The 15,063-nt window shown below is 45.0% G+C and overlaps 1 protein-coding gene across 4 annotated transcripts in view; it reads right to left on the bottom strand.

Moving 5' to 3' along the window:
* mre11 (double strand break repair nuclease mre11) overlaps positions 1 to 15,063 on the bottom strand; it is a 432,238-nt gene that overhangs the window by 269,114 nt on the left and 148,061 nt on the right. For all 4 annotated transcript variants that reach the window (XM_068387688.1, XM_068387701.1, XM_068387695.1 and 1 more), the window contains exon 7: positions 6,543 to 6,676. In XM_068387688.1, the coding sequence (XP_068243789.1) occupies positions 6,543 to 6,676 (134 nt within the window). The remainder of the gene's footprint in view (positions 1 to 6,542; positions 6,677 to 15,063) is intronic.

Here is a 15,063-nt window from a genome sequence, read left to right on the forward strand (position 1 = left end):
TCTTAAACCATTTGTTGAGCAGCCACCACAGGACCGATTGTAAACGTATCAAGTCTCCTGTGGGTCGTGTCTTTGGGGTAATGGGCTGTGAAGGCAGTTTGTTTTTTCCCCCCACCCGCTTGGAGAACCTGCAACACGGAGAGTTGCATTTAAACGCCAGGGAAGTACTGATTCCAATGACGTTATGGGCTCTAGGTCGACGAGCCTGAGGAGGACCAGGAGTCAAGACATTTTCGATCACTTGGCGAATCCAGGAGGAAACTGTGTTCTTGATGATGCTCCTCTTTATTCTCTCTGAGCTAACAAACAGAGAGGTTAGTATCTGCTGTGTTGCTGGAGTGCGTTTAAGATAGTATCCCAAACTCCTCATTGGGCATACTAACAACTGATCTGAGTAGTTGGTTACTGAACGAAGACTCACAATCTGAAAGGGCCCGCATCTATGGTCCAGTACCCCCGGATTCTGAGTCTTACCAATAAACTTAGGGACGAAGCTGAGCGTAACTTCCCCCTATCCCCTTGAATGGGCGATGTCATACGAGACGCCATGAAGTTCACTGACACTCTTTGCTGAGGCTAAAGCGAGCAGGAACGCCTTCTTCAAAGTGATATTTCAGTCAGTTGCATGGCGTAATGGTTCGTAGAGAGGTTCTCTTAAGGATCTCAAGATGCGAACCACATTCCAAAGAGGAGGCCAGATCTCTGACTGGGGCCAAGTGATCTCATAACTCCATATGAGTAAAGAAAGCTCCAACGAGGAGGATATGTTAACTCCTTTCAGCTTGGAGGCAAGGCTTAAGGCTGAGTGATAGCCTTTCACCACTGAAACTAAAAGGAGCTATTCCTCCCAAAGGTATACAAGAAAGTACGCTATTACTGGAATAGGGGTATCGAGTGGAGAGATACTCCTTCCTTGACACCAACCACAGAAGACTCTATTTTGCCTGGTAGACCAAGGCTGAGGACCTAAGCAAGTGTCCGGACATTCGTTCTGAAACATGTCGTGAAAAGCCCTTCTGAAAGAGGAGACGCTGGATATTCTCCACGCGTGAAGTTGCAGCAACTGCACGGTTTTGTGGAAGATGTTCGCGTGTCCCTGTTTGAGTAGATCTGGTCGTGGAGGGAGCTCTCTCGGAGCTACAAGGGTCATCATTAGATCTTTGGACACTCTTGTCTTGTTGAGCAGTCTTCTTATCAGACAAAACGGGGGAAAGGCGTACACGTCGATGTTGTCCCACAGTTGTTGAAATGCATCTTGCCATAGAGCCTGACGATCCGGACTGCAGAACAGTACAGTAAAAGCTTGCTGTTCAGAGATGTTGCGATCAGAACTTTGTTGGCTATCTGACAATTCAAAGACCATTCGGAGCCTACTATCTGAGTCGCTCTGCTCAGATTGTCCGCGAGCAAATTCCTCTTGCCGGGAATAAATCGAGCTGATAGAGCCACAGAATGTTCTTCTGACCATCTGAGGATTTTTACTGCAAGATGGCAAAGAGGCTGTTAAAAGATACCGCCCTGATTGTTTATGTAAGCCACTACTGTGGTGTTGTCGCTCATCAACAATAGAATGATCTGCCAGAAACTGTTGGAACTGATGAAGAGCCAGGTAGGCTGCTCTCATCTCTAGAAGATTTATATGCTCGAACCTTTCTGACTCTGACCAAAGGCCGGAGATCGAATGGTGAAGCAGGTGAGCCTCCTACCCTTCTTTTGATGCATCTGTGAAGAGCATCAAATCCGGAGGAGGAACAAGAAGATTCTGGCCTCACTAAATGTTTTCATCTACCATCCAACAACTTCCTTCAGATCCATTGTGCACATGAAGTCCCTTGGACGTACCGCTTGGATGACCGTGTCTGCTGTCTCCATTCTGCACCGAGTCTGTTGAACAAACTTGTTCAGAGGGGAGAGATTGGTGACTGGTCTCCAGCTTCCAGTCACCTTTTTCACTATAAAAATTTGCCTGTAAAAGTCTGAAGACCTGTCTACCACCTCTTGGAGAGCACCCTTCTGCAGCATGTTCTGGACTTCGTCCCGGGGGCCAGCTCCTTTGCAGATCCCTTTGCATAGAAGCCTAGATGCACTGGATCCCGAGTCAGAGGAGGGAGAGATTGAATGAACGGAACGCGATACCCTAGGGCGATCACATCGACCATCCAGGGATCTGCCACTTCTGCTAGCGGCGCTGTAGGCATCCTCCCACAGGTGGTGGGTGATGAGGAATGCCATTCCTACTGGGAGGGACCACCTCAGCCACCTCCCTTTCCTCCCTTCTTTCCTCTGAAGGACTTGGACCCTTTCTGTCCCTTGGACTGAAAGGGCCACTTAGGCACCTTGGAAGGTCCTGAGGACCTGGAAGTTGACTGGTGAGTAAAGGAAGGTGCTTACTGAGGCCAGGAAGACTGGGAAGGTCTACCATAGGACCAAGATGTCATGGCTCTATGGAGGAGAGAATCGTTGGACGATTTCCTGCATTGCTCAGCAGCCCTCTCTATCTCTTCCGGAACAAAGAGAGAAGAACAATCGAGGGTGGAAGTCCTCAACCAATAAACCTCCACTTTCGGCACCTGCTTGTGGAACCAACCTAGAAAGGTAACCATTCTCTTGAGTATAGCGTTCGCCCACAGGTTGACAATGTGGTGCGACAGAAAGTCCGGGTACCTGACAAAGGGATGGACTCCTCCGTCTTCCTGGCCGACTCCTTCGACAGATCGTGGGAGTGGACCATAAAGCCCAAGGATCCCAAACATAGATACAGCCACGACGCAGCCTGCATGGCGTACTTCGCACCTCTCTCTATGTTTAGGAGCTCAACTACCGATAGTGAGGCCTTCAGAGAGGAGAGGGTTAGAGTGGAAACTCCCTCCGAAGGGACTCTATAAAAGGGTTGAGGGCCATGGTGGAGTGTGGTTACCCTTCGATATCGTAATACTTCCTTTGTAACACAAAAGGAAGTGGAAGAGACCAAGAGGAAGAACCTGCCCTCAAGGATCTGTTCCAGCGACCTGAGAGATAGCTTTCCTTTTGGGATCTGTCAGACCTTTGGAGAAATAGCTTTCCTTATGGCAGCTGTCAGACCTTTGGACGAGGGCAAAGCCGCATTGGACCTGGAAGGCTTCTGGGTCTCGAATATTTTGTCGAGAACCATATCCTTCCCTTCCTGGATGGTGGAACCAGGAGTGGAGAGCCTCTTGATGGCCCTCATACAAGCAAAGACCTGCCAAAAGGTATGCTCCGACTCACGTCTCTCCTGTTCAGAATGATAGTTCGGACTAGCTGCCTTTGGAAGATTCTCATCCTCCAAGTCTAAGGGGTCGTCCACTTCCAGGCTTGCATCCAGAGCCTGGGGTAGGTCAGGGTCGTCAACTGAAACCGTGGATGGGCTCGTCACTAAGGACCGTGTCTGTGCCCGAGCCTCCCTAGCTTCCTGTGCCGTGGCGTTCTTAGATTTCGTCTTCGTGTCCTTCCGTTTCCTACGCACAGGACATTCCTCCGCGGTCTTAGGAGGGGAAGCTGCGAGTTCTTCGAGGACTTAGACGAAGCCTTGGCAGTAGGAGCTGGAGGCTTCTCCTCTGGAAGAGGAAGAGGAACGGAAACCGGACGCTGATCCGGAGGCACTACCTTAATGTCTTGAGGGTTGAAGGGATGGATCGCGATCTACCTGGGCGAGCCTATGTCCCTACTCGTCCTAGGAAGGATGATGTCGGCGTGAGGTGGAGTTACGCCTCTCATCTGTCTCTTCTGCTTATTGGTAATGACTTCCTTTTCTTTCACTGGTGTGAAAGGAAAGTTGGCCATATAAGAATCAGAAGTGGCTTGGCCTTCACCATGTGACCTGGGTGGAGGTGATCTGCGAGCTTTGTCTGCCGTCGACCTATTTCTAGGATCTTGACTCCCAACTGATGAGCTCGACGAGGGTTCCAGAGGGATTCTATGGGTTTCCCTGACTGTAACACTCGGGGGTTGTGGCGGTGGAGGTGCCACCTTCAGAGCCTTCATGATAGTGAACATGAAAGTATGGAGGAAGCTCTGAACCCCTAGGTACACCCTGGAGGTCACTAGAAGAGTGCCCTTTGGGTGAAACTCCAGAAGGAATGCCAATCGACGGAGGAGATAACCTCTGAGGCAGAGGAACACGTTCCTTCAGCCGCGGAGGAAGGTCCAAACTAATAGACACATTTGCAAACCTATTAGGAGGCTCCTTGAACCCTTCTGGGAGGGGTGTCAGTGTTCCACTGGAGGTGGAGGATGCAGAAGGGCGAGAGGAAGGTGTTGGGTTCGCACTAGCTGGCAATTCCGACACATCTACTTGCGGATTACTTGCAAAATTCAGCAATTTGTTTGTGAAACCACGAGATTATTGCGCAAAATCGTTAACTTCCCGCGTCAACGGACGCGATTGGCGACCAGAAATGCTTGCAACAGGAGCCATAGAGGAAGAGGAAGTACTAGCACCTTCCTGCTACCCCAGAGGAGCACATACATCCGACAAAGTTGGTAGAGGAGGCCTCTGAGTAGGAACTACTCTAGAAGGAGAACGCGTCATAGTGAGACGCGTTTCCAAGCGTCGTGTAGGCGAGCGCTTCGCTAAAACTCCCCATGCTGTGAAAAGCACTGAGGGTTTAGCTAGATGCCTGTCTGAGGAGTGGTCGGGCTCATCATCAGGTTCGGTCCGAGGTCGTTTGGAAGGTCTAATTGCGGAGTTATGCACTGGACAGTGTGTGTGCCTACCTCTACCTCTAGATGAGGAACATCTACACCTTGATTGCGAACGGGCGGTTTGTGATCGTGATGTTAGTGAACGGGAGCGTCCAGCTCTCGTTCGAGAAAGGGGTGAACGCCCTGAGTGCCTATTTCGTGAACGTTAGCGTCGGCCTTGCGAACGAGAACATCGTTCTCGTGAACGGTACCCTCTTGAGCGCAAATACCGCCCTCATGAACGTGAGCGTTGTCCTCGTGATCTAGATCGTGACGATCTAGAACACAGCGTCTGGACCTAAGTCTAGACCTTGCTCGCGATCGTGAAGAACGCGATCATAAGACTCGTCCTCGTGAAGAGGAACCCCTCCAAAGAGAGTGTTGAGACCTACGGTCTCGTGAGCGCGAAGCTCCAGAGCGTGAGCATCTTTTAGGCAAAGAACGCTCTGATCGTGATGACCTACGATCATTACGATCTTCCGATCGTCGCGAACAGCGATTAGAAGAAGTTCCAGAAGGGCGAGGCAATGGCAATGCTCGTCCCTTAGAGCTTCTGGTGGAAGGTGTGCTGATCCCTGGAAGATTATCACCTGCAACCTGAGGGTTCCTGTGGGAAGAAACAGAGGGTTGAGTGTTGAGGGACAATGAGGTCCCAGGATGGAGAGAGGGTTCGTCGTCAGCAGGGGGTCGTTGGCGGGGCGAACGAGAACAATCACCTCATCCACGCATGGAAGGGCCATGGAAAGGCGACAGATGGACCTCACACAGCTCCAGAGCGTGAGATGTCGATGGCTCCGGAGAAGGATCCCTCGTGGCACCACGCTGAAGAAGGTGCAGCAAGCTCCTCCTTCGAAGGGGGTCCCAAAATTCCTAAGAACGACCACACCTGTAGCAGATCTGGAAGGGAGAAAGGCTCGCCAGCAGCGGGAGAAGTTGCTCCTCTAAGGGAAGCAGCAACACACTCCCCCCTACCCTGGAGTTGCCAAGGAGTTAAGCGATCTGCATTCCTACTCGAACGTCCTTTGGGAGAGCGGGCGCAAGACGGAGCTTTTCAGAGAGATTTGGGGGTGGGAGAAGAAGAATGCTCACTGCTCGCCCTTGAGGGAGAACGATCGTGCTTAGTCTTCTTGTTCCTACGCCGCCCAAACTTCTCCCACTGGGAGGCAGACCACTCCCTACAGGGCAAACCCTGCTCGCATCGATGCACTCAGCACGCAGGACACAGAGAGTGTGGGTCGGTCTCTAACGACGACATGAAGGTCTCGCACACGGCAACCTCTTGCCCTGGACACACTCACATGGTGAAGGCGATCGCAGAAGACATGCACACCTGCAAAGAGAAAACAAAAAATTAAAAAGCCCAATGACAGTTAGGAGAGCAGACACGTCCGATCTCTTCTGAGCCCAAAAAAAAGTGACGTCTCTCACCGTTGTGAGAGTATATATAGAGGTGGCTGGGTACCCCTCAGCCTACCTGCTAAGCGGTTAGGCAGATTTGCCACCTCGCAATTAAAGTCTATTGGCTACCTCCAGCTGCCGCTGAAAGAATATCCACATAAATAACGGAAGGTTTGTTGGTATGGGAACAAATAAAACATTCTTGCAGCTTGGTGTAACCAAAATTGTATTCTTATCAAATAAACTTCAAAATTACTTGATTCAGTTAATCTCTTTTAATATTCTATATTATTAAGTGCTAAATGAGTCATAAAATAATACACATCTTAAACATTATTCCAGCTCTAAAGGGCATCTTGCTTTATTGAAAAATAACATTTGAAAAAAAAAAAATTCTTCTCAGACCTCAGGATGTCTTAAAAAGAAAATATTTAAAAACTTACCTCAAATACAAAAGGTCTCACAGTCTTCAACTTATGCTTATCCACTTTGAATTTCTTATCACGAGTCACTTCTAGTATAGCAACATGTTTTTCCACAGATTCACCCGCAGACAAAGAGGTTGCTACTGAACTACCTGACAAATTGTTTAATGTAAAATTAGTTACGCAATTCAATGATAAGACAGACTTAATGTAAACTAAATTCATTTATAGTAGTAAATACATTTTAAATCATAAAAAAGTCACCAGCTGAGAATTACATATATTACTTCCTTGGAATTCAAAAAGACAAAAATTCAAGTAGCCATATCAAAATACATTCTATAACTAAATGTTTCACATTAAAAATATGTATTCTGACCAATAATGCAGCAAACTTGGACTCTGGTTTCATCCAACTACTTAATGACACAACAATAATAACTTTGTAACTCTTCAGTTAACTGACTAAACAATAGATGTACATTCATATAATATGAATCCTGCCTTATGTTAGTTTTCTTGTAATCAGAAGAACTATGAGGAGGTAGAGCTATAAAATTAGAACATGGACAAATGCTCTCAGCAAATTGCCTGTGTGCGCACTACTTGAAAGCATCCTTCACAATTTTTATAAAAAAATCAAAGTTATACAGGACATTCATTAAATTTCCGGATAAAGTGTCCATGCTATACGTATATGAAATTATATGAATGCATCCTTACTTGAAAATCAAAATGAGTCAAAAACAAAGCAAAGTGATGTGAGATAAAGGTCATACACATGGTCAAAGCCATCAAATTTTGGCAAGATCAAAATACTAAAAAGTTAAAACCATGAACTACATGAGACAGACTTTAAAAGGTCACCAATATGACAAATTCAGAGATAATTTGTATTTTACCTAATGATACAAACCCTGGGCTATTTATTACTTTCCGTGAAGCTGAAAGGATGACCCATTAAAAATTAGCGAGGGTTAACTACCCATCCTGCTAGTTAGCAGGGGTTAGGGGGGGTAGGTTGCTACCCTCTCACTCACACACCTGTGATTGAGTTCACTTTGCTTGGAGGTAGGACTTCAAGGGGGATAGTATCGATGGATAAGTTTGTATAAATAGCTAAAGGTTTGTATTGTTAGGAAGAATACAAATTATCTCCGAATTTGTCATTTGTTCCCTAACTAGAATACAAACCTACGCTATTTATTAGGGGTGACACACACATTAGGAGGGTGGACGTCCCTGCCAATCTGGCTTTTTGGCTTTACCCGGGGGCTCATCCGAATAGGTTAGTACTGTACCAAATATAAGTTGCACCTCGCTAAACATTGCTATGCAAGGTCTGCGGCCTACGCAAGCTGTGTGTTGAGATAAGCAGTGTGACTGTCAAGGTAAAACTTATTCCGAGTCTTTATAGGAAAAACTGTTGTAACCAAGCCTTTCCCAATACCACCTAGCAAGGGTATGAGACGCTACAGTATTGACACAATACTAGGTACATAAGGGAGCATGGTTTACCTGCAGTGGTTTCAGGTCAGCTTGTGCTGAGAACCCAGGCTGCTGCTCTCTCCAGGATGAAGAAAACAATAATAGCCAGTCATACCTTTTCATTCACGCAGATTAAAACCAGGTAACAGTGCCCTCAACCTTCTGCTACTTGTTCAATAAAGAGCTTGAAGTATTAAATCAGCTGTTGTGCAGCCACCACAGGGCCAGTAGAAAATGTATCGAGCCTTCTGTGGGTCACGTCTTTAAGGTAATGGGCTGTGAAAGTTGTTTGCCGTTTCCACATCCCAGCATGTAAAACCTGCGTCACTAAAAAAGTTTGTTTTGAAGACCAGGGACGTAGCTACGACCCTGACACAGTGGGCTCTGGGGACACATGATGGAGGAGGATCTGGATTCAGGACTTTGTCAATGACCCTGTGAATCCCAGCAGAGATGGTGTTCTTGGTGATCCTCCTCTTGATCCTCCCTGTGCTGATGAATAGGGCAGGCACTTGGGGATTGGCTGCTTCTATTCTTTTGAGGTAAAGCCTCAAACTCCTCACTGTGCAGAGTAAAAGATAGTCTGGGTCATCTGTTACAGAGCGGAGACGCGCAATCCGGAAGGAGTCTAATCGGGGCTCCGCCACCCCCGGATTTTGAGTCTTGGCAACAAACTCAGGGATGAAGCTGAACGTTACCTCTCCCTATCCCCTTGAATGGGCGACGTCGTATTAGAGACCATGAAGTTCATTGACTAGTTTGGTCGAAGCTAAAGCGAGCAGGAACAAGATCTTCTAAGTCAAGTGACGATCTGTTGCCTGGCGTAATGGCTCATAAGAGACCAGAGAACTCGAACCAAGGTCCATAGGGGAGTTCTTACTTCCGACTGAGGACAGGTAACTTCGTAACTCTGTATGAGTAAGGAAAGTTCTAGCGATGAGGAAATGTTCATTCCATTCAGTCTGAGGGAGAGACTTAAGGCTGAGCATTAGCCTTTTATCACCGAGTCTGGAAGGCGCATTTCTTCACGCAAATACACGAAGAACTTCGCTATTGTTGGAATAGTGGCATTGAGTGGAGAGATACCCGTTCCACAACACCAACCTCAGAAGACTTTCCACTTTACCTGGCTGACTGCTGCTGATGATTTCTGTAGGTATCCAGACATCCTGTTTGCAACTTGTTGCAAATATCCTATCTGTATGAGGAGATTCTGGATAGTCTCCAGGCGTGAAGTTGTAGAGAAGCTAAAGCTTTGTGGTAGATGTTGATGTGTGGTTGTATGAGTAGATCGTATCGTGGAAGGAGTTCTCTTGGAGGATCCGTCAGGAGTTACAGAAGGTCCGGGAACCATTCTACATGATGCCATAGCGGAGCTATGAGGGTCATTGAGAGGTTGACTGATGTTCTGGCCTTGTTGATTACCCTCCTCATCAGACAGAATGGGGGAAAGGTGTAAACGTCGATGTTGTCCCACCGTCGTTGGAATGCATCTTGCCAGAGGGCCTTGGGAGCAATACAACGGGAGCCTGAAGTTCGGGGTCGTTGCAAAGAAATCCACAGTTGGAGAACCCCATAGTCAGGACTTTGTTGACTACTAGATGATCCTAAGACAGATCACTTGGTACTCACTATCTGAGATGCTCTGGTCAGGTTGTCGGCAAGCACATACCTCTTGCCTGGAGTGAAGCGTGCCGATAGTGGTATCAAATGAATCTTGGCCCATCTCAATATCTCTACTATTAAATGGGATAGGGGCTGCGAAAAAGTACCTCCATCCTTGCTGATGTAATCCACTACCGTGGTGTTGTTGCTCATCACCACCACTGAGTGACCCACCAGGAACTGATGAAACTGTTGAAGGGCCAGAAAGACGGTCTTCATCTCCAAGAGATTTGTGTGGAGGTATTTTTCTGACTCTGACCAAAGGCCTGAGGTTGTGTGGTGCAGCATGTGGGCCCCCACCCTTCTTTTGAAATGTCTGAGAACACCATCAAGTCTGGGGGAGGACACGAAGATCTAGGTCCCAATGCTGATTTCCGTCTGCCACCCACCACTCGAGGTCCGTCAGTTTCGCTGGTCTCATGGGGATCAGAGTTTCTGAGAAATCGAAAGCTTGATTCCACTTGGACTTCAGCCGCCACTGGAGGGATCGAATCCTGAGGTGGCCATTGGGAACTAGATGGGTCAAGGATGATAGGTGTCCAAGGAGACAGCCATGTATGGGCTTCGAGTTCTTCTTGTCTGAGAAAAGGTCTTGCGACCTTTCTCAGCCTCATTATCCTGTCGTCTGATGGGAACGCTTTGTGGAGATTGGTGTCTATGACCATACCTAGGTATAGACTACCAGTCTCTGCATAAGAAGCAGGGAGGACTTCTCGATGTTTACCATGACCTCCAGATCTTGGCAAAGCCTCAGAAGTTTGTCTCGGTGTTGAAGATGGGTTGCCACAGAGTCTGCTAGGATAAGCCAGTCATCCAGATAATGGATGCCGATCCTGTGTGACAAAGATGACACTAGGGCAAACACTCAGGTGAAGACTTGGGGTGGCGAGGAAAAACCGAAGCCCAGTGCCCTGAACTTGTATTTCCTGCTATCTAAGCTGAATCTTAGGTACTTCATTGAAGACGTAAGGATTGGGATCTGGAAGCAAGCATCCCTTAGGTCCAGTATGCACATGAAGTCCTATGATCTTACCGCTTCACAGACCATGTCTGACGTCTCCGTGCTGAACGGAGTTTGTTTGACAAACTTGTTCAGAGCTGAGAGGTCGATGACTGGCCTCCAGTCTCCAGATGACTTTTTCATAAGAAAATCGATTGAAGAAGCCTGGGGAGTCGACAAGGGCCTCTTGGAGAGTGCCCTGTGGAGGTGAGAGTCCTAGTGGGACTTCCTCCACCTCTTTGCAGCCTGCTCCACATACCTTGGCTTTAACAAGGAACCCTCAAGAGAGGAGTTCCTGAGCCTAGCGACCTTGGCGTTAAGGACCTGATGAAGGAACCTCTCAGAAACTACGTCCCGACACTTAAGGATGGTGTTTGCCCACAAGTTTGAAACTTGGTGGGTTAGAACCTCGATGGTATGAGTACCTAGGAGGAAGAAGGTTTCCACAGCTTTCCTGGTACTTTCCTTGGAAAAATCCTCGGTCCGTACCAGGATTCCCAAGGACCCCAACCACAAGGACCCCAACCAAAGATCTAGCACGCAGTAGCCTGCAAGGCATATGGCTCTCCCTTGGTCAGCTCTTCTAGTGAGTGGTGGAGCGGAAGAGCTGGTCGAGGGTCATCCAAGACATTGTATTACTCTACCTCCTTTGCTGGATGCGAGGAGGTGGAAGGAGTTTGGCAGAGGAGCCCGAACAAAGGGAGAAGGAGAAATACGAGAGTTGTAGGTGTCATAAGACAAAACTTTTTTTTAAATGATTTGGGTACTGTGGAAATCAGTTTTAACTAAATTCTGTCACAAGCCACCGGGTCTGAAGAAAGAGTTGCACCATGTATGATGTATGTTGAATGTAAGCTGTTGTAATTGTTTTACTTCCCAGGTCAAAGCATGAGGGAGTTTGGAAAACCACTAGGGGATTTCATGTGGGGCAACCTAGATCTGGGTGACCTATATCACAGATGTCACATATCAAAAGCATACCACCTATCTCGCGGTGGAAGCACCTGACCCCCATAGAGACAGGTGCCATAAAAACTCATCCTTGGGAGTTGGGCGTGAACTATGGTTGCGTGCCTTTGTCGCCGCTGGGCGCCCATTACGCCCAAACGACACTCAATTTAAGTTTTATTCCTATTTCAGTTCTCTTTTGTGTGCTATATTTTTCAAGTTGTTTCCTTTCTAATATTTTTGGCTATGTGTTCTATGTTAGATAAATCATGTTAGAAATTACGAGATTTGCTCAAAGATTGTGAAAATATCAGTTACAGTGTGAAAGAAGTTAGTAGATGAACTGTTGGGATATGCCATCCTTTGCAAAAGATTTTGATGATTGAGGTAAAATGAGCATCAGCTGATTCGATCCATGTAAGCCATGTGCGTGAAGAATTGTGTTAGCACACGATGTGTGTGTGTAAGTCTAAGAGAAGCACAGAGAGAGAGACGGAAAGTGTGCGTGCAAGAGCGGCATCAATTGTTCACAGAATAAAAGAAAAAAAATGGAAAAGACAAAGCGAGAAATTATTTCTTTATACCTGACAATGTCAGAGTTTTGAGAGATAATTTTGTGGAAAATTAGGTAAGAAAGAATTAGCATTTTAGCCAATGGGTAGGATTTCAGTTACAATATTCTTGTCTTCATTAGTTACAGAATCAATTATTACTACCTATTCTTGAGGGAGTTAGGCTCATGCTGAATGTGTTTCTTTGGTTAGCCATGCAAATTGATGTATGTATGTCTTAGTTCTTCATTATTTCAGACGTTGTGAGTAAAAACAAATAGAATAGTTTCTCTCTTAAATACCTTAGAGAAGTAAAAATTATTTTTTCTTAATTGGAAATTGATTAAGATTTTTTTTGCTGAACCTATTGGGCAGGCTATGAAGAATGTGTTATGTTCTGAATGAAGTTTAACGTAAATTTACATTTTCCACCTTGTCGCATTGTTTATCGTTTGAGTTTTAACGTAGATCTGATCGGAATCATTTTCTTTATCCTTAATTGCATTAGGAAGTTTTGATTTCAAATTAGTTCTCTCTGATGCATTGCTAATGCAAGAACCCTTGTTTACGTAATGTAGAGCAAATTTGGATGAAAAATGCACTAGAATGATTGTTGTGTATTTGCCACATTTTGAGTTCGGCCTAGTTTGAGTGCGAGCGAAAGAGATAAGACAGAACAAAATAAGAGTATCAAAGTATTGCAAAAGCCAATGTGTGTGAAGTGCATGTTTCTGTTATGAAACTTGTGCCAGAAAGCGTGTTTGCAGTCGCTGACACAAACGATGTGTCTGCAGTTTGCCCAGTTTGAAAGGCAAACGATTGAGCCCATGGAGAGTTTGAAAACTAAGCCCAGATGACGATGTCATTGTAACTTCCTTCTTGAAAGGAGGGCGTGCTCAGGGGAAGCGTGCAAGAGAGAGTGTGAGAGAGACATTCTGTACTTGGGTGTTGGGAGGCCCTTGGAGTTTTGATGTCCCTTGTTGGAGGTTGATAGTTACAGATTAAAACTAGTAAAGTTTGGACATTCCTGTTATAGCTATTAGGGATTAGTTTTGTTTGTTCACCGTCTGGTTGGACTGGTGTTCTGTTGTGACATTTTCTGATGCCCTACCTGACTCTGGTGGAGGGGGGGGAGGCCAGATTAGACATGCTAGCGAAACCTATCCCGGTGGATGATGCTTTGTTGCTTTCAAAGCAAGATGCTTTGAGGAAGACCGCCAGTCAGAATTCACGCAATGAATGTTGGGGTGAGGGGAGCATTCTTGCAGTGGGAGTGATTCCGGGGGGCCCCAGCCATGCCTCAATGCAGAGTATATGTATTGCCCTAATGAGTCTTACAAGTACCTTTTTGTTGTTTTTTGCATGGATACCTGCAGAAGCCAGAAGAAGTGTTCCGAGTGGAAGAACAGAGCTTTGCTTGGTTATGATGTTTTTTATTAGTGTGGTAAAGTTGGTTAATTGTTTGATGATGATGCGCTTTGATTTATGATACAGCTGTTTAAAGATATTAGATGAAGTTTCATTATGTTTGGAAGATATCAAATGCTATTTCATTATGATTAATGATGTTTTATGGCGATGTTCTTTTCATGCGATTTATTTGCATATTATGGCCATACTTAATAACTATTGTTGTCACTATTCAATGATTGTAGTGGATCTAGGTATACCCAAAGGATACGAAAGTATCTATAGAGAGTGAATGTTGAGGATCTGTGCACATGTGTTGATTTTCCAAGGAAGTGTTTTTGTTAAAGGTTTCTTTTATGTAATTTAGTGTTTTACTAGAAATTGTCATTTCTGGGGAGGAACATAATGATTGTGTAATGCATTTGTGTTTACCAGTACTAAATCTTACATCTTTTTCAGATTGGGAGTCCAATGAAAGAGCTACAGTGTAGGCTAGACATATGAGGGCATTCAGTATCTTTGTACGATTACTGCATTCACTAATGGACTGTAGGATTTTGGCAATTTAAGTATTTTAAAATATGAAGGTCACTTTTTCTTGCAAAAACTGCAATTGATATTTTGCAGTCACTGTCCTCTATGATATTTTTTCTTAATATGCAGTATTTATACATGTTCATATATAAAGTATATATGTCTTGATTACAAACGTGTAATGTTGACTGATAATTTATCTTTCCATAATTTTAGTTGATAGTTTATCTTTCCATAACTTCTGTTCAATAGATGATTTGTTTTTAGTAATGATGTTCTTTATCAAAGTTCTTATTTACTCAAATGCAATATTATTAAAGTTTCTTATTGCAGTTCTTATTTACTCATATGTATTCATATGTACAGTATTAGTATTATCACAGTTCCTATTTACTCATGTTTGCCTGTATGTATGATTACTGTTATGACATGTATGAAGTTGCTTAATTCAGTTCTTTTGTATTTTATTCTTTTTCACATGATACAGTATTTTCATTCATTGAATGATGAAGTTTGTTTTCTCTTTAGAGGATTGTATAACCATGTATGAGTAAGCACCTCAGAGCAGTCTTATTTTTGGGTTTTGGTTATTTCAGTACTTATTGTAAAGTGGGTTAAGATTTTTACAAACAAAAGTTAATTGGGGTTTTCTTAACGTAAAGTATGTAGTAATTCTTTTTATTTTTAAAATACCACAATCCCAGGTGGGACTGGAACTTGGTAGGAGGGAATTTTGTCACAAAAAAAATATTTCAAATTATTTGGGTATTGTGGAAATCAGTTTAAACTAAATTCTGTCACAAGCCACCAGGCCTGAAGACTTGCACCATGCATGATGAATGTAAACTGCTGTCATTCTTTTACTTCTCAGGTCAAAGCATTGAGGCAAGGCAACCTAGATCAAAGATGTCAAATAGTAAAAGGATACCACCTATCGCCTGGA

The sequence above is a fragment of the Palaemon carinicauda genome, chromosome 1 (assembly GCF_036898095.1).
Source record: "Palaemon carinicauda isolate YSFRI2023 chromosome 1, ASM3689809v2, whole genome shotgun sequence".
Taxonomy (NCBI): domain Eukaryota; kingdom Metazoa; phylum Arthropoda; class Malacostraca; order Decapoda; family Palaemonidae; genus Palaemon; species Palaemon carinicauda.